The sequence below is a fragment of the Sipha flava genome, unplaced genomic scaffold, assembly GCF_003268045.1.
Source record: "Sipha flava isolate LNK unplaced genomic scaffold, YSA_version1 288_pilon_pilon, whole genome shotgun sequence".
In the NCBI taxonomy this organism is placed as follows: Eukaryota; Metazoa; Arthropoda; class Insecta; order Hemiptera; family Aphididae; genus Sipha; species Sipha flava.
In genome coordinates, this window is record NW_020272957.1 from 31,752 (window position 1) to 54,852 (window position 23,101).

The 23,101-nt window shown below is 26.6% G+C and overlaps 3 protein-coding genes across 11 annotated transcripts in view; 1 reads left to right on the forward strand and 2 right to left on the reverse strand.

Moving 5' to 3' along the window:
- Positions 1-868: 868 nt before the first annotated feature.
- On the forward strand, positions 869-17,193 carry LOC112685703 (piwi-like protein Siwi). 3 transcript variants are annotated; one of them, XM_025557654.1, is made up of 18 exons: positions 869-1,137; positions 7,488-7,713; positions 7,812-7,851; positions 8,292-8,411; positions 9,529-9,740; positions 9,871-10,056; positions 10,272-10,448; positions 11,590-11,745; positions 11,838-11,983; positions 12,792-12,900; positions 12,962-13,251; positions 13,399-13,553; positions 13,843-13,967; positions 14,026-14,194; positions 15,364-15,485; positions 15,687-15,847; positions 16,726-16,876; positions 17,010-17,193. In XM_025557654.1, the coding sequence occupies exons 2-18, from the start codon at positions 7,507-7,509 to the stop codon at positions 17,124-17,126; spliced, it is 2,643 nt and encodes an 880-aa protein (XP_025413439.1). In that variant the 5' UTR covers positions 869-1,137; positions 7,488-7,506; the 3' UTR covers positions 17,127-17,193. The 3 variants fall into 3 exon arrangements, with proteins under 3 accessions (XP_025413439.1, XP_025413438.1, XP_025413440.1); XM_025557653.1 differs by lacking the exon at positions 869-1,137 and adding an exon at positions 5,324-5,355; XM_025557655.1 differs by lacking the exon at positions 869-1,137 and adding an exon at positions 6,249-6,352.
- LOC112685704 (THAP domain-containing protein 1-like) lies at positions 3,414-4,994 on the reverse strand. Of its 2 annotated transcripts, none has more exons than XM_025557656.1 (3): positions 4,566-4,994; positions 3,858-4,476; positions 3,414-3,520 (listed from the first exon to the last, which is right to left on the reverse strand). In XM_025557656.1, exons 1-3 carry the CDS (start codon positions 4,716-4,718, stop codon positions 3,459-3,461), a joined length of 834 nt encoding a protein of 277 aa, XP_025413441.1. In that variant the 5' UTR covers positions 4,719-4,994; the 3' UTR covers positions 3,414-3,458. The 2 variants fall into 2 exon arrangements, with proteins under 2 accessions (XP_025413441.1, XP_025413442.1); XM_025557657.1 differs by having other exon boundaries at positions 3,863-4,476; positions 4,566-4,992.
- A 5,422-nt stretch (positions 17,194-22,615) lies between the features above and the next one.
- Positions 22,616-23,101, reverse strand: part of LOC112685697 (probable Ras GTPase-activating protein) — a 123,383-nt gene continuing 122,897 nt past the window's right edge. For all 6 annotated transcript variants that reach the window (XM_025557641.1, XM_025557640.1, XM_025557639.1 and 3 more), the window contains one exon: positions 22,616-23,084. In XM_025557641.1, coding sequence (XP_025413426.1) covers positions 22,829-23,084 — 256 coding nt within the window. In that variant the 3' untranslated portion in view covers positions 22,616-22,828. The remainder of the gene's footprint in view (positions 23,085-23,101) is intronic.

The following is a 23,101-nucleotide window of genomic DNA, read 5'->3' on the forward strand; positions in this document are numbered from 1 at the left end:
TTTGAAAGTGTGCGGTTATGAACGACGCCCTAAAAAAGAATTTCATTCATCATCTGAAGAACTATTATAGTCCATATTTTAAATATAATTTAAAATACAATATTATTAATACAATTTAGGCAACTGTACACTGAATTCGTCACTGTCGAAAAATTATCGCAGAAATCACAATACGTAAATTCGAGGACAATGAATGAAGTAATATACGAAAAAATTTGGCCCGAATATTTTCAGGTTCGTTTGGTCCCGCCGTTTCGGGTTTAGTGTGTGCATATAGTTTAAAGTATATTCGATCGCAGCACAGTATTGTGCACGTCGATTGGAACAAAGAAAAAATGCACTTTATTAGTACATTTAGAAAAATAATGTGAAATATTCACGGAACACCTTTTCGATAAACATTGTTTAAATTGTAAACGGATTCATTGTTTCGGCGCTCGGGTGACATTACCCACAAGCAGAGCCCTAATAAGCGAATGTTAAGATGGGTGCAAAAATAAAAGTAGTTGAATTATATGTTAAAAATTACAACGGTTAATTTAGTGTATTTTATTTAAAAAAAAATTCAACGTCCTTAATATTAATTGAACTGATTTTTGAAAATATTATATAATAATAATATTAATAATATTTTGAAATTAGAAATTCTTTAGGCCGTAATATTTGGTTGGTACGACACCCCTCACAATGTCAATTATTTTATTACAATTGTATATTTTATGTATTTCTGTTTACTAAGGACACGTTGTCCGCGCATTCGATATTTCGAACTCGTCGAACAGGTTTCACGGGTGGGACGTGCAAGAAATATTTCGTTGTAGGTGGCGCTACGGTCCGACGACGTTCGACTGCAACGTTCGTAATTAACCTCGTTGCTCAGTGTTCATTTGTTCTTCGCACTTCGTACAGACCATTTCAGGAACTGTTTAGTACAAAAAAAAAATAGTTTTTGTTAATCCAAATACATAGATTTCGTTTATCGTCGTTCACCGTTATTTTGATAACAATATCCGATTAGCAGTTCACCGCAGCTGTCATCCGCTTTACGTCACCGGTGACAGCCTACTGTTTTTTTTTTTTTTTTGTTCGACTCCGGTTTCCTGTACGTGTTTAGCGATTTGGTTTTCTGTCGATTTGGTGAGTAACCTGTACCTAATCATACCGATATACATAACCGAATATTTAAATTCTGATTTTATTGTTGAGCCAATCGAAATCCCGTGGTACGGATTTCAGTCGCTTTTTTTCTGTAGCTGTATATCGAATACATGTTGCTGGTTACTTTTTGATTTCCCGTCACGATGTGAACATATTATTTTAACTAGTGATAGGAACAAACGAATGATTTAAATAATCGTAATATTTACTCAATTAAAAGAATCAAGTTATTTACTGGATTAAAATAATCAAAATTTAATATTTGTTTAATATTTAATTAATATTTGATTATAAATGGAATTATTAATATTGATTAAAAAACCAATTGATATTCGACAAATTAATATAAATTTTAAGACGTTAAAAAAATGTAAAGTGCCTTACATTTTTTTTATTTTGATAATGATAACACATTACGCCCATTATTTTATAAAAACAAAACTAAATACATTTTAAAATTGCACAAGTATAAAAATATTCATTATAATTATTATAAAAATGTGTTAAAAATATATAAAAATAGGGTTATCATGTCTTTCATACATATGCGTATACGGGTTACAGGTCATTGTACAATTCGTATATGAATGTAACGTTAGTTTACAAGAACTATTATTATACTTATTTTATGATAATATTTTTCGGATTATAAATGAACAAATTTGAACCAGTGTCTTAAATCCTAACCTAATAAAAAAATAAATAAACTATTGAATTTAAATTTCCTTACATTGTATCAGTAAGAGATTTTTGTATTTTGCATATCCTGAAAAATTATCCCAAATACGCCACTGATGCCAATGAATAGAAACACGTTACATTTACTAGTGAAAAGTAGCGAAGTGCAAGTACTATTGACAAGTTCTACGTATCGTGTATACCAGACATATCAAGATTTTTTTTTGCTGATGACCTATTTTATTCAATATTATTTAGTGTTTACTTGGTCGTGTAACCAATACAAACTTAATGAGTTTTTTTTTCATACTCGTAAATTATTGTAATGATTGAGAAGCCCCCGAGTTAATTTTCTCCAGGCCTTAAGAATCCTTAGGACGGCTCTGTTAAAGGCACCTCTTAAAATACAGGTCTGCTCACGCCTATGCCTGTATAATATAATTTTAAGTAATAGAATTACAAACAATCATCAATTAAGCGTGAAATATAATGTTCATAATACATAATGTAATTTTTCCTAATAAAGTACATTTTAATCTGATTTAATAGGATTATAAATCATATTTTTACTTTACAAGATTGGAAAAAATGATTTGTTCCGTCAAAATAAATTCGTATTTTAAAAGTCATTAGCCAATTTCTATGAAATATATAGCAATGGTTGAAAAATAATTATAATCAATATATTATATAATAGAGGTCAGGAATTTGCGGCTCCTTAGCATACCATCTGTGGTTCTTTGGGAAATGCGTCAACATCGAGACTTGTAAAATATAAATTAAAATTCGATTATGATTTGTATTTAGATCACGGTATAATTTTAAATATATACCTATTTAATAATCTATAAAACGTCTTTAATACAAGTTCATAATACTGATGAATTTACTATGGTTAATTGTCTGGTTTTTGCTGCAATATTTAGAATGTCTGGTATGATCCACAGATTTATATAGTAACATATTATTATTATAATATCTTATTATTTATCTGTGGTATTTATCAATGGGTCGCAGGGACCAACATTCATTTTTCGTGCTCTAGACTATGTAATTTTTCTACTTATCAAATTTAAATAAACATGTGTTATGTGAGCTCATTGTATATAGTGATAGAGCTTACTTTGGTAATTTAATATGCCGATATGATTATTGTTGTATACGCTGATCAAATCGTACGTGTAAACACGAACACACAACTTGAATTAAAATAACACTTTGTACAACGAATATGGTTGCACAATACATTGCACAATATGGCGCACGGGTGTGGCTTATAGGGCTATAGCCATACCTGAGACTTTTTTCTAGGTAGGTACAGGTAGAGTGCCTCGATAGAGAGAGTGTGGCCATACGGACTGATAAGATATGATAAGAGATTTGGTCGCCATTAGTTTGCTAAATACTATTACCAATTTAGTATTTAGTATGACATAGTCATTACATTATAATATTAATTATTAAATAATGTACTAAAATAAAGCATTTGGGAGCTTTATAATTATTTATAAATAAAATAATTAATAGGTAGGTATAGGTTAGGTAGTAGGTACAATTAGTTATTTGATTAATTTGAATAATCATTCAATGTGTGTTTTTTATTTAATTTTACAAATTATGCCTCAATAACTGTCCTCTATTTTTTTTTCTTCAGGCTTATATGGTAACCTTAGTAATTGCACATCTGTAAATTAAACATATATATAAAAATAAAATCAATGTTTATGAAATATAAGTGTAAGCAAAGCATAATAAAATAGTGCTAATATTGTGTAACAGACAAGTATAATTATTATAAGCTCTTCTATATTTAAAACAATTAACATAAACTGTACTTTTATATATTTAAAAAATCAAAACAAATTATATCTTATATGTATATATAAAAAATAAAAAAGCAAAGTCTATCTAATAAAAATAATTAATACCACTAAAAATAAGTAAAGCATAGGAAAAATATCAAGCATGGCAAGCAATTTTTATTTGTAAAAATTTAAAAACTTCATGCAAAATGCCAGTACCAAACTTTAAATGCTGAAGTCTTCTCCTTATTGTTCTTAAAGATGGTAGAGGAATATTTTGTTTAAGTAATTCTTCATACCCATTATTGCCACAACTAAATTTTAGCTTTAATGCCTTCATTACAGTTGAATTGGACCATTTCATAAATTTTGTGGAATTTCTATTTAATGCATTTATCTGGTCAATATTAAAAACTGAATTTAACATTTGAGTATTTTTTGTGTCATTACTTATTTTTAACTTATTTTTCAAATATTGCAATTGTTTTTTATATCTATTTGCTTTACTAACTGTTCTTTTGTATTCCTTTTCATACTCCAACATTTTTTTTAACATACTTTCATACTTCATTTTATTCTGATTTTCTGAATTATTTGATTCCAAATTATTATCTAAACTTACATCATCATTATCACGAGTTTGTTGATATGAAGTTTTTAATTTTTCTTGTGGCTTTGAGACTTGATTATTTATAATAGATGTTACTTGCCTATATGTAGGGGGTTTTCTTTTTGTTTTTTCTTTTGTGAAAGAAAATATAGTTGGCACAGCATCATTTTTCAACCGCCGACTTCCATCTTCACGTGTTTTTTCCCACATATCTTCTCCAAAGTGGATCTAAGAGAGTAAAATAATAATAAATATGCAATTCAAAATATTTGTAACTTTTTATGTAAAAAAATATTAAGAAAATAATTGAAACTCACTTCACATAAACAAGAATAGTTGGTAGGAGACCAATTATCCCTCTTCATTTTAACTAACCATAATTTTCTTCTAACTTTGTCCTTAGGAAAATGCTTCATTAGAAATCCTTTTGTAACAGAATTGGAACAATTGATTGCAGCACATCCAGGCATTTTCAATTCACGCTTAAAAAATTCTAAGATCTAACTATTCTTTATATATCTTGAAAAAATCCAAATTAGATTGCATCTATTGCATTGACAACAATATAAAAACACTGTTATCATAATATAGTTAGCAAACTAATGGCGACCAATTCATTCGGCCAATCAAATTTGTGATAACGTATGACCACACTCTCTCTATCGAGGCACTCTAGGTACAGGTACTTAGGTAAAAAGGGCTAATAACTTTTTTTTTTTTTTGGAAAATCATGTTTTTTTTATCAATTTTATCAAATTACAAAAAAATAAAAATTGCCGGGACTGGCGTTTATTGATAATCAGATTGTACATCAGTTTTTCTAATAAATTTTATTTCTACTTACTGATGTTTTGTATATATATATTTATTTTTTTTTTAAGTTTTTTTGTTTTATAAAGTGGTGGATGATCAAAAAAAATAAAAGCCACACCGGAAACAAGAATCTGCGCATGCCTATGACATAAACACATTTATACGGGGTATACATACATTTAATACATTTATACTCATATGAAAATAAGTAGTCGATGGACCGCACACTTCTACTAGAATTCGTAATCCAGCTGTTTCGCGTACTGGGCTCTTGATCATGGCACAGACGGCAAGGTATTTGTGTAAAATGACACATTCTGGCAGTACCACTTTTCATATTACAGAAGTATCTTTGTAGTTAGTGTAGTTGCAGTTTTAAGTATAATACGATTCTGGCAATGGGAGACGATCTATAATATTGAACACTTTTTTTTCAGTCATTGAGACTGATAAGTGATATCGAGATTGAAAAATGTGCATGTGTAATGAGAAAAGAAAATATTAGGAATTGTATTCATACAGATCCAATTGTTGCATGGACGGTCGGTCAAGAGTGTTGGTGGGTGTTTTTCTATTCGAAAAAATCTTTTATATACAATACGTTGTATATTTCTAGGAGTGTTATTTTTAGTGTGTAGTAAGGCAAATTTTGTGCAGTGAGAAAAATAATTGTAACAAAAACTCCTCATTGTTATTTTATATTTATTTTATAAGATAATATAATTGTGCTTTGGCGGCGCCAGGGACGGGCCATAACCCCACCTAAAAATGCCTGACCCTATCAGTCATTTTTCATAAGCAGAAAATATTAAATAATGGTAATATTTTGAAGTAGCTTTGTTATAGTGTTGTAATCATTTAAAGTTTTTAAATATAGTAATTAGTTCATTTTAATTGTTTTTCTTTTTATCATTTATTTATTTTTTGTTGAAATCTCATTTTTGGTGGCCATACCTTATAATTGTTGGCTTCCAATTGGCCATACGTAGCAAAAAATCCTGGTAAAAAAGCCACTGTAATTGTTTAAACTTCAAATAAAAAAAAAATTGTGTCAATATTAATTTCGAAAATTAATTATAGGGTCTTAGTTTTATCTTGCTCTCTGATCGAATAATATGGTTGCAAACAGATAAATTTATTGTTATCTACAATCGTGATAACTTAATAATATACTAATTAAATAATTTGAAGTTATTATTGACGTTTTTATTCTTTTAAACTTATTTCGATATTCTATGGCAAAATGTTAATAGAGAATTGGTTTTCACATTTATCTTTGTTTCGGAAATTGGTGAGTTTATTATATTTATTGTTATACAATTAGAAAGTTGTAAATACCAATACATTCATGGACAATATGTGTATGTACTTTAATTCCCTCCTAGAATCTAGAAGTGGGAATTCATTTGTACGGTCAGAAAATATTAAAAAAACGGCATAATTCTGGTTTAGCAACCTATTAATTTTTTTAATTTTTTTTTCCGAAATGTGTGTGTGTTTTAGGGTGTTTTATAAGTATGTATATTAAAAAAGAAACCCGAACAAATTTCTTTTTGAAGTTATTGATGAAAAACTTCAAAAACTTCATTTTTTTCATAACGCACATTTTTTTTTTTTTTTTTTAAAATACTTAGAATTGAATATTTAATTTTAATTTTCACATATTAACATTTTTATTGTCCCTGTTACCTACTTGAGATGGATTTGCATAGCAAGTTGAGGGATATTTTCGATTTGTGGAACAAAGCGACGGCGCCGAGGAGTGTAGCAACGAGTGCCGAAACATTTGTTTAATAGTTATTCTTCATAAATACTTCGTATATAGGTGGACCGGGGTCAATTGTTGAAATTGATGAATCATAATTTGGAAGGCAAAAATATCACAAAGTACATCACTTCAAGTTTTTGAAGCTTTTCATCAATAACTTCAAAACAAAGTTTATCCGGGCTTCTTTTTTTTTTTTATATACTTATAAAACACCCTAAAACACACATTTTGGAAAAAAAAAATTAAAAAACTCGATAGGTTGCTAAACTAGAATCGTTCAAAAAACTCCTGATTTCTAGACTATAATAATATTAAATTGAAGATTAAACTTGGTAAGTTTCGTGGTTGACATATGTTGCGCAACACTTAACTTCGGAATTATCCTCCAAGTAACTAGTGTACACCAATGAACAAGAATAAGTATCTGTGATAAATATACCAACTTATTAATAAGATTATTCTTTACTTCAGTCTACTTTAGAATAGGATAATTCATAAATGTAATGTAAATAACATTTTAGCATGATAAATGTTATTTATGGAATTAAAATGTTTTGAAGAAAATTCTAATATATTTATTAATTAGTAATTTTCTTTTCATTTTGAAGTATTGTACTACTATATTTTGTTTGATTTTTTATTGAAAATTGTATATTAGTTTTACAGTTAAAGTTACTATGAATCCATCTGACGGTAGAGGTAGAGCTAGAGGCAGAGGGAGAGGCTTAGCTCGTGGGCAATCTCAGCCAATCAGACCAGCAAATCAGCAAGGGTCACCAACACAGGCTGGAAATCCAAGATTTGCAGGACCTCGACCTGCACAACCTCGGTCTGGAAATACAAATGTGCCACGAGTACCTGGACCAAGAACATCAAGACCTTCTGTTAGTTCTTTACGTTTACCATCTGCTGAATTTATAAATATATTTATAATTTTAAATTTAATTGGTAAATATTTATACTTACGTAACCTTATTTTTAGATTGAAGAAGTAACAACTAAATTCTCCGAAATGGAAACAGGTATCTATTGATAAATATTATATAACATTAATTATCTGCTTGTGGTGTAAAACAGTACTTAGATAGTATTTTATATTTATTTTACTAAATTATTTATGTATATCATATATTATGGTTTGTTAATAAAAATATATTAAATTAATAAAATTTATGCAACCAAAAAATTTCAGAATATGTAACATTATTGTGTTTAACTGTAATATATAAGACATTTTAATATATTATTTTCTAATAAAAAAGTTTAAATTTCTTATTAGTGAAATTATTTTTAATTTACTATTATACTTGGTTTTTAGTTTTTTTATTTAAGTTATAGGGAATTTTATACCTTTGCTTTTTTAAAAATGATTTTATTTGAATGAAAATGTGTAAGAAGCTTAAACATTAAACAAAAAATTATTATTTAAATTTTTTTAATATATTGATTTATTGTTTTGAAGGTACACCAATACCAATTGGTCGTGGAGCAATTCGGGGCCGGGAACCAATAGTTACTCCTCAAATTTCCTACTATAGGGCTCCAAGACCTGAATCGTCTAAAAGTCAAACTGGAAAACAAGGTATGATTTAAACAAAAATATGGCTTATGAATTATTACTTGTATATGTGAATTATATATTATAATGAATTAAAAACTTACTGTACTTAGTTTTAGTTTTGTATTAATTTTAAGTTAATTGTAAAATAATGAATAATAAAAGCTGTAATTAGGGTTGTGGTTTTTAAGAAAATAGTCATCATTATATTTTAATATATTTATGTATAATAATATTTATTTTATCTTAATATGTCTAAAAATGTATATTGTATAAAAATTATCTCAAAATAGTTGAACATTAGTTATAACCAGGGCTCGGGAGTTAAAGCATTTGCTTATTTTTATGGATTGACTTAAAATGTAGCAGAGTGCTATAGAAGTGTATGTCAAGTTATAACACATACAATTATAAAATTTGAGAGTGCCCTTTTTTTCTCCAATTTTTCAAAAAAAATGCTTGTTTCTAGTTTTTCTGATTAATTGCTTTTTTGACCAGTTTTTTTTACTTTTTTATAGTTTTCTCCTGCGAAGTCGTTTTTGATAGAATTAAAAATAAAAATAATTCTTATCTTTTCTATAATGTCACGTAATTCTTCGCCATCTGAGGCATCGTTGTAGCATTAACAAAAATATTCCAACACTGAAAATAGAACTGAGTATCAAATGTCAGAATGATCAAAAACAGAAAAAACCGTTTACATTTTATTTTTTAGAAAAATCCTTTAGAAAATCAATAAAAACCTTAAAGTCTTGAAAGTGAAGATTTATTTTTATTTTGTTTGATTTTTAGTTAGAATTTTATAATTTCTTTTTTTTTTTTTTTTGAATAAATATTTTTGCTTAATTTTAAATTTTTTAAATGCTTCTTTTAGTGTTTATAATGATGTTTTTAAACGCTATGATTTTATGTGCTATAAGTCCTGAGCCCTAGTTATAACTATAAAAATATAAACTTAGAGATTTTAAAATTTTTTATCAACTATTTATGAATATAAAAAAAAATTTTTCCTCACTTTGTTTAAAAATTCCAAGCACTGTGCATAGTCATTTAATATATTATTCAATATTATATAAATAAATTTTTAAAAAGAAATATAAATATTGTATAGAATATAATTTACTTATTACTTATTTTTCAGGAGCCTCCGGACAACCAGTGTCATTGATATCAAATTATTTTCCAATCAAAACTTATACAAATTGGACCCTATATCAGTATCGTGTTGACTTTAGTCCCGAAGAAGATAAAGTTATGGTTCGACGAGGTCTGTTAAGCAATCATAAAGATTTTTTAGGAGCTTACTTATTTGAGGGTACTATGTTGTTTAGTAGTAAAAAATATAAATCAGATGTAAGTTTTTAATATTTGTAAATTATTATTAATATATATATATGATTGATTATAATTATATGACTTGTTAATTCAAGTTGAGAATAAATTAAAATAATTTGTGTTTAATGTAATTAAAATTTTTTTTTAGAAATTTGAGCTGACATCAAAACGTAATTCAGACGGACAAATATTTATTATAACTGTAACATATACTTCTGTATTGGAACCTGGTGATTATGCATATCTCCAAGTTTTCAATTTATTGTTGCGAAATTGTCTTAGACATTTAGAGTTAAAATTAATTGGAAGAAACTACTATGATCCAGTGGCTAAAGTAACTATGGACATTTTGTCAAAGATTATTAAATTCTATATAAATTAAAAATGGTCTTCATTTAATCTAAGAGTTGACAAGTTGCGACTTGTCATTATATTTTTCCTTTTATGCATATTCCTCTAAAGTGATTATAATATTTTGTATGTGATATTTAAATATTATTTTTGATTATACTTATTATTTTATATGTCCTAATATATTCTTAATTTTAGATTTGCATAGAAAAATTACGACTCCAACTTTGGCCTGGTTATGAGACAACAATTGGGATGTTTGATAGTGGACTATTACTCCGCTCAGAAATATCCACCAAAGTGATGCGCGAGGAAACTGTTTATGATTTACTTCAAGAATTCATGAGAGAAAGTCATCGTGATAGGGACTGGTTTGTAAGTAATTGTTAATTATACCAATATATTATTCAGTTAAAACTTAATGTAAATGCTATGATGATGTATGCTAATTTTATACATAATACATGAGTATAAGTTAAAAATATCAAGAGCAATGAAGAAAAATTAATCATTTATAGTAATTGGAATAAGTTTTAATATTTGAGGTGAATATTTGATAAGATATTTTATAATACTCCAAAAAAAGTATTTGGTCCAAAACTACATATAAATTAGACTGACTGAAGGTTTTTTTGATATTTTAATTGAAAGATATTAATTAAATAATGAAAAAAAATTTTACTGAGTTTTTTCGGGTCAATCATCAACAGTTTGATTATTTATTATCCTTAGTTAAGTTTGAACTAACCAAATCATCTTGAAACAGAATTATGTCCTTGTGGCTTGATTTTGACAAGTCTTCAAGTGCAGGATTATTATGTACTTTTTCAGTTAATATTTCCTCTTGATCAGACAAAAATACCACTTTATTACCACTTAGTTTTGTGATTCGATCATGAAGTTTAAAATATATTGTAGTTTAGTATAAAATATAAAAGCCGCTGGCGAATGTTGCTATTTACTGTTTTTTATCGGGTAGAGCCGCGCAGCGTCTTGTTCATAGTTGCAAAGCCGCAATCGCTCATTGGATACCAGTCCATAAGAATAGCGTAAAAACCAGTGTGACCGTGACTGTAGCGGAGGCCAGCTGCGCCCTGGACACCGTACCTTAAGATCTTTCCCACAAAAATATTCCTTATAAATGTGTTTTGTCCGAACGAGTGTCCTATTAAATTTGTTTTCCTTCTTAATATGTGTTCATTATATCCCGTTTTTCTCATACGTAATTTAACACTTACTCATTTGTTTCTTTTCAATCCATGATGTTTTGTTCATTTTTCTCCAGATCAAAATTTCCATTGATTTACATTTAATAAAGTAAGAAAAAAATAATAATTTATGATGTGCCATACTTCTTTCATGCTCCAATAAAAAAAAAAAATTTATATCAAATATGACATTGGTCCTTCCGTTATAGGTTGTTATTTGTAGAATATTAATTATGGGAACAATATTTGGTTACCTATTTTTGGTGTACATTTGAAAATAATATTTGTAATTCTTTTTTTATTCTTAGATTAAATTTAAAGCTGCTGTAATTGGGACAACAGTTCTTACAAATTATAATAATCAAACATATAGAATTGATGATGTTGATGATAAAAGCACCATTAAGTCCACATTTCCAAAAAAAGATGGAACTCAAATGTCATATATAGATTATTACCATCAAGTATATTATTTATGACTTATTAGTTAACAGTTATAATATGTACTCGTATTTAAGTATTTTTTCTAAAAAAGCAGTTTATTTTTCAATTTTAGAAATGGAACATTAAACTCAAAAATGTTGGACAGCCTCTGTTAATTTCTAAAAAGAAAAAGAATGTACTTGATAAGAGTGATACTGATAGAGCAATTTATCTAATTCCTGAATTATGTATTCTGACTGGGCTTTCTCAAAGTATGAGGTAAGTCATTCTAAATATATCAATATTAGAAGTTATTTAAAATTAATGGGCTTCATTTTATTAAAATACATAACAAATATATATTAAAATGTATTATAGCAGTATATACATACTTTATTTTATCATAATTTAAGTTAAATTTTTTTCTTTAATAATTTTGTACAATTTCAATTTAATCGAAAATATTCTTTTTTATCACAACTTTCTTTTTTTAGATAATTCATTCAATTTACATAGTCTATATTAGCTTTTTTCATTCTTTTAGTTATGGTATTTCATCTGATTAAAGTCAATCTTCATTCTAATCATGAATATAAAGTACAAAATATATATTTCTTATAATATTAATTATACACCAGGAACGAACTCAGGAAAAAATGTTGGGATGGGGGTTTTTAAGAAGTATAAATGTAAAATATTGATAAATAGCATGCTTTTTTATTTATTATATAAGATATATATTTTATTTGCAAGTCTGAAAAAACTGAAACTCTGGAATAACTTACATTTGTAGATCAAGTCACTTTTTTATATAAAATGTTCTGATATTTCATGGTTGATTGGGGTGAACCCCTCTTACTTTCACACCTATTTTACATATCATTTATTTACGTTTTTTTTTTCTGTTCGGTTGCTAGTTTTCAACTCTCATCTCATTTTCAAACAAATCTTTTTTTAAAAATATATGTACGCACAAGTATTATAAATATTTTTAAGTATTTTTTTATGTATAATTAAAATTTATTTTACATATTTATTGAATGTTAACAATATGTATTTATACTATTTATATTTCTATATATTACAGTGATAATAGAATGATGATGAGAGAATTAGCAGAATTTACACGAGTTAATCCTAGAGAAAGGATTATTAGATACAATAAATTCATGAATCGTCTCCTTTCTACTCCTAAGGTAAATTAATTTTTATTAATTCATATAAATACTAACTTAATTATTTTTCTTAATGTTTTAGTCTGTAGAAACATTGAAAAATTGGAATTTAGAACCTGGTAAAAATCTGGTCAATATTAATGGTCGTGTTTTACCACCTCAAAAAATTGCTTGTAATACACATCAATTTAGTGCTGGAGATAGAGGTGATTGGTCAAATGCTCTACGTAATGCTCCAATGTACACTTCTGCTAGTATCAAACGTTGGGCTATAGTAGCTCCACAAAATGTTATGGCTGATGTACAGAAATTTTTAGGTTCTCTTAAACGGGTATCAGATGCAATGTCATTTTTTTTGCCAAGACCTGACATGTAAGTGTTGCTTACTTTTTATTTAAACATTTTTAAATTTATGCATAATCTACTTATACTTTTTAAGTTTAACTATAAAATAATTTGATGCAGCATGAAATAATGATTAAATTTAAATATAATTGATATTTTAATTTAAATTTTTAGAATTCCTATTCCAAACCCTACTATTAAGTCTTATACAGATGCATTTGAGAACGCAATTAATGGAATGAATCCATCTTTTATTATGTGCATAATTCCATCTAATCGTGGTGATACTTATAGTGCAATTAAACGCCACTTATGTGTATTTAGAGCAGGTAATTACAGTGCAATTAATTGAATGTTATATACAGTTGGTTTTAGTATGAACATTAAGTATATTAATATTTGTAATATTAACATTAATTATATTATTATTTGTAATATTAAGATAAATGATTTATTGATTTTGATTATTTGAAGGTGCATCATTTTTATTATATCAGGATTTCAATATAATTTTTGTGTTTCTCATTTTTAATATTAGACAACGTTTTTTAGACTAAATGATATTCCTTAACATAAAATTAATATACCAAATTTTATCATGAGTATATTTATTTTCAGTTCCATCACAAGTAATTGTTTTAAGGAATGTGCAAAATAACAATTTGTCAGTGATTACTAAAATCGCTATACAAATTAACAGTAAACTTGGATGTGCTCCATGGCTGGTTAAAATTCCCAGAAAAGTATTAGATTTTAATTATAAATTTAATATGTTGTATGTAATTACTTTGATATTTTCAGAACATGTTGATTATAGGGTTCGATGTTTGCCATGATAAACAAAATAAAAATAAATCGTTTGGTGCTTTAGTAGCTTCCATTAATGATGAGCAAACTGTTTACTACAGTTGTGTGACAGAACATGTTAGCGGACAGGAGCTGTCAGATTTCTTTACTGCAAACATGACGAGTAAGATGTTATTTTATTTTTTCTTGCTATTAAAGAATTTACATTATACCATTTATTTTATAGTAATCATAATTTTATAATTGTATTGTGATAATTTAATTAACTAAACAAATGATTCAAAAAAGTCAACCCAAAATGTTTGTATTAAATAAACCCATATTTGCAATTTAATTTTAATTTTAAAGCAATATTTTTAATCATATATTATTCATATAAAAAATTATTACTTATTCTAATATGTGGTTCAATTTTTTGTGTAATTATTATATAAAAAATAAAAATATCTATTTAAAAGAATCTATTAAATATATTAATTTAATTTTATGTCACTTATATGGTACTAATTAGGACAAGTTTACTTTTTTCAATTTTTTCTTCTTCTATGTGTAGGGTTTACCAATATCCAGATTTCAAATATTTAACATGGATATATCAATACAAAAAGTTATAGTAGACAGGGTTTCCTGTTTACTCTGTATATATGTTGAATTATATAAGTCGCATAGATTCTTTAGCCAAGATATTTGTCTTCTTCTGACTCTAATTTTTCCTTATTATATAATTTGGAGTATATTGTATCATTGATTATTTCTCATAATGTGTCAAATATATTCAAGTTTCTGAGCTTGTATAGTAGTGGTTAATAATTATTTCTGTTTAACCATAATTTTCAGTACCCTTAGGTAAATAATTTGATCTGTCCATGACATCCGCCTATATAACCACATTTTAAAGGCTTCAATTTTTTTTATCTGTTGATTCTGTTAGTGTCCAGGTTTAAACTCCTTATAATAATACAGAGAAGAAATAACATTTCAAAATTTTTATTTTTGTAGCAAAAGACAGACATGACATTTGAATACCTTTGACTTTTTTCAAAATGCTTCCCTAGCTATTTCGATTGTTCATTTTATTTCTAATGAATGATCCCAATCTTCATTTATTGTCATTTAAAGGTACCTAAATTGGTGAACCTGCTCTATTTATTTGCTTTTAATTATTAAATGTCCTAAATTATGATAAATTTAATCACATTTGATTAATTCTATTATTAGGTGAGTCAAATATTAAAGTAAACTATAGTTTTTTAATTAAATGATAATTTTTTTGTTTTCGTGTTATTTTCAAAAAAAATTAATATAAATCATGTATTTTCTTTGTTATTTTAGAAGTTTTACATGCATACAGGTCTCATAATAATAAGCTTCCCTCTGGCATTATGATTTATAGAGATGGTGTAGGTGATGGTCAGTTGTCATATGTACATAAAACTGAACTTGCAAATATTAAGGTCAGTACTTATTTTAAATAGTAATTTTATATTTTTAATTTATATAATAGTTTAAGTAATGCATTTTTTTATTGATTTAAAATTTGAAATTTAATATTAAATTTATTTATGATTAACTGTAGAAAGGTTATCCATCTACATTATTTTCTGTAAAAATTGTTAAAACCTAATCTAATTTAAAATTTTATTTTATATTTGTAGAGTGTCTGTAAAGAATTCTATAAGGATGAAGAAGAATCTCCTCAATTGGCATTTATTATTGTTAAAAAGCGTATAAGTACTAGATTTTTTACCAGTGGTCAAAACCCTCAAAATCCACCTCCAGGAACAATTATTGATAGTGTTGTTACGGATCCTACGATGTGAGTAATTAATATGCACCTACATTACAATTTATTTTTATTTTTTGATTAACTAACCAATAATTTTTCAGTTGTCTATATTTTAATAGTATAATTTTGTTGAACAGTATTTTAACATTTAAAACTAAAGTAAATTTCAATGTTAAAAAATCATATAAAATTAGTTTCTATGGAATAGGATAAATTAAATGGAGGAGTAATATTAAGACTTAAATGGTGAAGTGAAATCAAATATATATTTACAAATATTTATTAACATGTAACATACAAAATATATTATATTTGAACACAAAACTAAGTGAAATCCAAGTTGGAAATTTTGCTTTTAGCAACAAATGGAATAATCATAAAGTTAAACTTAATTTTTAGTTCATGAATTTTTGAGAATTGTTATTGTCTATGAGACTTTACAGTTCCCATCAAATCTATTGATGTAACTTATTGAAAGGTCTTCAGGCGTTCTAGAATTACTGTTGAATACGCATATAAACAACATACATACATACATTTTAACTTGTATAGAATTAATACAACTTAAAAATATTCATGACAAAATATGAACAATATAAACTATAAAGTATTGCCTAACCTATATAGTGTAGTGCAACTGCACTATTTATATTTTCAGTAAACTTGATATAACGCAGATGTGTTTAAAATTTATATATTTTATCCCAGATATAGGATAGATTAAGTATATTTTTTAAAGAAGTAAAAACTCCGTAGCATTAATTTTAATTAATTTAATAAATTTAAATCGCAACATTAGATAAAATAACAATAACAAATATAATTAACATTTTATTTTATCATTAATGGCACTTACTTTGGTTTTGTATATTCACAGTAAATTAAAATAATATTTGAATGCTTGACAGGTATGATTTTTACCTCATCTCACAACATGTAGGTCAAGGTACGGTTACACCTACTCATTATAATGTGATTGAAGATACTTTTAAAGATTGGTCTCCTGATAAAATGCAACAGGTTACTTACAAATTGACACATATGTACTTCAATTGGTCGGTTAGTGATTATTTATTTAATAATATTAATGATTATATTATATGTGTATATATATATATATGATTGGCAGTCATATTAATAAAAAGAAATAAAAACTATTTATTATTAATTGATTGTTTTACATTATACTTAGGGTACTGTGAGGGTTCCTGCACTGTGTCAATATGCACACAAGCTAGCTTTTTTCGCGTCACAAATATTAAGAGGAACACCAAATACTGGATTAAACCAGCTTCTCTACTTTTTGTAAAATTGTACACCATTTTTATTTATTTTTTTTTTATTTTTTTTTTGTTTATCCATATTGTTTATTCTGTTCCATTATATTTTAAAATACACTTTTTCACTTTATTATAGGTAAATATATTTTTAATAATTATATATTGTTGTTCAGTTGATATTTATCAGAGCTATAGCTAGATTTGATATTCAATTAAAATATAAAAATAATATCTGATAATCAAAAATCCAATAATAAATAATAAACAGTTAACTAATTGTAGTCCATGGCTATGAGTGCTGTTGATCTTAAATAGTTCTGATAATATTATATATTTAGATTTATAAATTTATAATTGTTTATATAACTATATCTATTAGTTAATAAGATTTTAAAAGTACAAATTTAAATACTAATGAAAATTTTTTATATATATATATATAACTTGACTGAGCTTAATAAATGTATAGTTATATATATATAACTACATTTATTAGTTATTAATATTGTAAAAGTACAAATTTAAATACTAATAAATGCTTTTTTTTTTTTTTGTCCTTAATTATTCTTTAAGAATAATTCTGTTTTTTTTTCAAACTATTTTTCATATTATTGTACTTTAATTTTGATACAATTTTTCTTTTAATATTAAGTTTATGGTAATGCATGCTCTTATTATTATTAACTGTTTGACGTGAGCTTACATAGAATAAATTATTGATTAATTAATAAATTATTGATTAATTATTTACCTGTTTAGCCAAATTTCATGCGCTTTTATAATTGATATATAACTTGATATATGATGGTCAGGTTTATTACCCTGTTGTATGTCCATTAAGTGACCAGTACCTAATTGCAATTGTTGATTTTATGATATTAAATAATATATACTAGCTGAATACCTGGCTTCGCGCACGTGTATCGATACAACATACTTGCTTCGGAAAATTGTTGAGTTCACCATGCCACTGTGCATATGAATCCTCTAATGAGAAAAGTTCTAAAATTTAATTGATCAAATAGTTATATATTAAATTTTCCGTGTATACGGTATCAGTTCAGTATTCAAGACTAGTGATAGTGCCCACCAACTAATGACTAACGACTAGGGAAGTAAATAATAAGAGAATAAGTCAATTTAACTACTAACTAATGAATAATAAAACAACTAATGAATAAAATAAATCATCTACTAACTTATGAAAATAAGCACTAGTTATTACCATAGGCAAAACTAGACACTTTTATTAGGTCAGGCCTAATGAAAAATATAAAAAGTATTATTACGTAAAATTAACTATTATTTCTTATAATATAACAATAGAAATAAACGTCAAATGTCTAAATTAAACAACTAATAAAACCGATTATTCGAATACATAGAATAGACTTATTATGTTCTATTATAATCCTTATTTGTACCAATTGTACCTACCTATGTACTATACTATAGTATTATATGAAACGTACAATTGTATACGTTTACATACATGTATAAGTACATATATTATTTATAATGTGTAAATAATTATTAAAATATATATTATATAAATATTTTTCGTTAGTAGGCAATTGGTCAGGCCATGACCTGACTGGTCTGACCCGTAGTTTCGCCTATGGTTATTTATTACTTATTACCAGGGCTAGGATTTGTATGCAATAAAAAATATTAAAAAATGCATTTTATTTACCAAAATATGCAAATATATGCATTTACATTTTTATAAGATAATCACAAAAATACTTATTTATTGAAATAGATCAGGGGTTAGCTGTTAGTCTTAATATAATACAATTGAGAAATAAAATAAAATAAAATTTATACTTCACATTCACTACGTGTGTTACATACTACGATCACATACTTTTTTAAATTTTCGAAAATGAATGATCGACGATTAGATCGTTGTATGGCTTTCTACATTGATTATAGAATAATTCTATTCTAATTCTATATTTCTATTCTATAATTAATGCTTTGTATTGACTGAAGCTTCGTTCAACGACACATGTGGTAGTTGGCAGATATTTAAGCAACAAATGAGTGATAGAGCTTTGAGTTTAGTCGCTATATCTACTAGTCTATTTAAATAATTTCGGAGTATGTGGTTGGCACATTCAATCTTTTTTACATCTAAGTTATTACCATAGGGTTTTGCTAACATTATTTTTTTTCAGGACACTAGAATCTCCATCCCCAATAAGTTTGTGGTAAATTATATTGTGCATTGAAATACTCTGTCGAAAACCCTCAACTATTATATCAGCTTCCATCGCTGTACTAGTACCATTCCAATTTTTGTAACATAAATGTACAGGTGGGTCTCTATTATTTGCACAAGCTTTTTGACAAATACTGCAATATTTATTGCGAACTCCAATAAACAATACTTTTTTTGTTCGGTAACCTACAATACATGCCTAAACAAATTAACAATATTAAAGTAATAAAAAAATTATAAAAATATTTTATAATATATTATAATACTTACAACACCAGATGATGCGTTGTAATTACGTTTATAAGATCGTTTCGACCAGGCACCATCTGCCACAACAGTGATCATAGGAATACCATCAATATTTATGTCACCGTTTTCAACAGCAAGTCTTGCTTCTTCCTTACCAGCCAGCTCTATAGATTCCCATGCTGTATTTTCAGTTTGTTTGGATAAAACCTGATGGAATTTTTGATAAGTCTTATTGCTCATACATGGCATATCTAATATGGATGAAAATTGTTCTAAGTTTGTAAATCCTTGACCAGTATTTACTGTTGCAGTAACAATTGCAGCGTTAATAGACAAAGATGTTATTATGTCTGGAGGTTCGGAAAATATTACTTCTTTTTTTCTGCATAAGTTGCATTCAAAATGAAATTCAGAAAAAAAGCCTTTTTGTATTTCTGATTTGAAGACAAGATTTTGAATACTACAATCGAATAATTCATGTTTAATTGATTGTAAACTATTCAAAAAGTATTCACCATTAATAATTCTTCGACCAGTAAGAACATTTTTATTATTATTGTTATCCTCATCATCCAAATCATTGGGTAAAGACAATGTGAGATTGTAACCATCACAACTATCATCCATGATAGTTTCTGGTAATAACGGTAAAAAATCGTTTTCAAAACTATCATCAATTGGTAACTTCTAAAAAAATTTTTTTATTAATTTTTACCTACAAAATACATAGCAAATATACATGATTTTGATGAATTTTGTCAATATTAGCACTTATAAACGCTTATAAAAAAATTTTGTGCCTATGTATTTTTATAATTTTTGAATGGGAGTTAGAACAACTTATGTGGGCCCTTCTATTAAATTTTCAAGTATTTTGTCCGAGCTAAATTTTTTTTATCAACATTTATAAAAAAAAAAATTAAAAAAATCGTATATTTTTATTTTTAAGGAAATTGAAAATTTCAATTGTCTATAAATAGCTCAATAAAAGTCAAAATACTTTACATCGATTAGTTTTTGAGTTATAGCAAAATAAAAATTTGATTTTGTCGTAAACTGGTTTTGCGTAAAAAATCCCGTTTTTCCCTTATTTTTTTAGTGTCTTTCCCGACGCATTTAAAAAATGTTGAAATTTTTTTACTTTTGACCCCTAAGTACCAACTAGAGTCACTTTCCTTTCAGAAAAGTTGCTACATAAGGAAATCGAAGCATTTTTACTAACCCAAATCGTGTCGACAGACACAAAAATAAAATAAAAATACACATCACTGTAAAACCAATACATTCTTCACTCCGTTCAGAATCTAAAATGTGCAATTTAAAAATATCAATAAATAATTTATCGAAATTGTTATGCTATAAAAATGTTATGTTGTATAGAGGGTTTGTGCCCAGTTCACCGACACCCGGTTTTTTGATCAAAAAATCAGTTCTTAATGTATAGAGCACCAACCATATCAATTTTAGATGTTCGTTGGTTCTGTAACAGTGTCAATGAATTTCCTTTATTTTTTCTTCTTCTACTTAACGGTGGCTTTTTTTTTTGATGGTACAATTTGCCATGTTTATAATTAAATTTAAAACAATCAATAATTAAAACAAAAAACACAATTACTTATAACTGAAAACGTGTAAAATAAACGGGAAATAAAATAAAACGTGGTTCGTTATTGCTGTTTATTTGACGAATGACGTCGACCGTCGAACACAGAATTATATTTTATAATGTTTTGCATCAAGCTTCATTAGTTCAATTCATTCACAATAATAAATTATTTATATCGGTTATAATAATAATGTACCTATTTGTGTATAAAACCGGATATCGCATTATCGTAGAGCGCACATCTTATTCTTAGAAAAATCAGCCGAGGTGACTCTCGTACGCACACGCACAAGTCTGTACGCATGGTTACTGTTTAGGATTCGTAAAATTGTTCCTTCAAAAACTACTCGTTTTACTTCAATCAGTCCGATCGTTGTATTGGTGAGATAAAAATTCTGAAAATTTATTTGAATTCAGCATGAAGTTTACTTGATATCGGTCGGACCACTTTTTCAGTTGTACTTAAAAATGTTTTTTAAACACTACTACAAAATTTAATATTTATCAAAAAACCGAGATAAAATTTGTGATTTTTGAGGGCAAAATTAAAAAAATGTAATCCGACCGATCTCAAGTAGACTTCATGCCGAATTCATATATATTTTCAGAAGTCTTATCGCTTCAATACAACGATCAGAACAATTGAAGTTAAATAGGTAGTTTTAATGGAAAAATTGACTGGTACCCAATGGCCTTAAGCAAAATTACTTATATTTTTTAAAATTATTATTTTCACCATTTTGGCTGGTTCCTGATAAATCGAGTAAGTTTATATAATCAGTAATTACTTTTCCTAGTGGTAATTATCAACTATGATGAGGTAGAAAAAAAAACTAAGTTGTATAATGTCACCAAAAAAAGGATAAAAATTGTATAATTCGTCAGTCCTTTTAGAATTAATACAATGTTTTGTCAATAATAATCTTTGGTACAAAACTTATTCTCGAAAAAAAAAAATTAAAACCATTACATATTTCGTTTTAAAGTTTGATACGCCCAAATCAATATTGAAAAATAAATAAAAAATAAACAATTCAACAACATAACTCTAACAGAATGTAAAAAAAAAAAAAAATAATAATAAATAAATAATAATCATTGTCATTATAAAACACACTAAAATAATAACTACCAGTTTATGAAATTAAACATACTCTATAAATAATTTTTAACTAAAAAGTAATTAAAAGGAACATTAAGCAGCTAACTTAACAATTACAATATGCTTAACATCTACATAGTTTTATATACGTAATTAATGAAATTAAAAAAAGAAAAGATTCACGTAAGAGGAAAAATACATTTATGTTAAAAACCTAAAATAATGTTTTGATAAATTCGAATTAACCATATTTTAAAATAATTTGAAATTTTTAGTTAACTATTTTACTTTAAAAAATATAAATGTATACAATATTATATAAGAACACATTAAAGTTAATAATACTTGATAATAATTTTAGTATGATTTGCAATTAGTAATTTAATTTGATAATTTTATTTTATATGCATTTGGCATAGATATAATGTGATATATCCAATGAAGGGCGGAAACACATGTGAACCGTGAACTAATTTCAGATGAAATAATAAATTTTTCAATTTATTACAACAGAATACACCAGGAATACATAGAGTGCAACACCATAATTTTAACAAGAAGAGCTCTTGAGTTCACCGAGTTCAGCAAGCAGTCTATGGTTGATGTTAGGACTTGTGTTGTTGGTTTTGCCATTGTTCATTTGGTACCGTTCCTTCAGCTGGCTCAGAGCATTTAACAACCTATTATTGGCTGCATCCAATGCAGCAATCTGGTGTTCTTGTGCCTCAATAACCCGCTGCTTGTGAGTCAGTGTGTCGGACATTTTGCGCTGTTCGCGTCTCAGTTCGTCTTCCACAGACATCAACCTTAATTACAAGGGAAG

Coding starts and splice junctions, on each gene's coding strand:
- LOC112685704 (XM_025557656.1), bottom strand. CDS start 4,718: ATGCCTGGATGTGCTGCAATCAATTGTTCCAATTCTGTTACAAAAGGA. Junction 4,477..4,565: donor ACTATTCTTGTTTATGTGAA/GTGAGTTTCAAT, acceptor TTACTCTCTTAG/ATCCACTTTGGAGAAGATAT. Junction 3,521..3,857: donor ACTTCAGCATTTAAAGTTTG/GTACTGGCATTT, acceptor TTTAATTTACAG/ATGTGCAATTACTAAGGTTA.
- LOC112685703 (XM_025557653.1), top strand. Junction 9,741..9,870: donor GTAAAAAATATAAATCAGAT/GTAAGTTTTTAA, acceptor ATTTTTTTTTAG/AAATTTGAGCTGACATCAAA. Junction 10,057..10,271: donor ACTATGATCCAGTGGCTAAA/GTAACTATGGAC, acceptor TCTTAATTTTAG/ATTTGCATAGAAAAATTACG.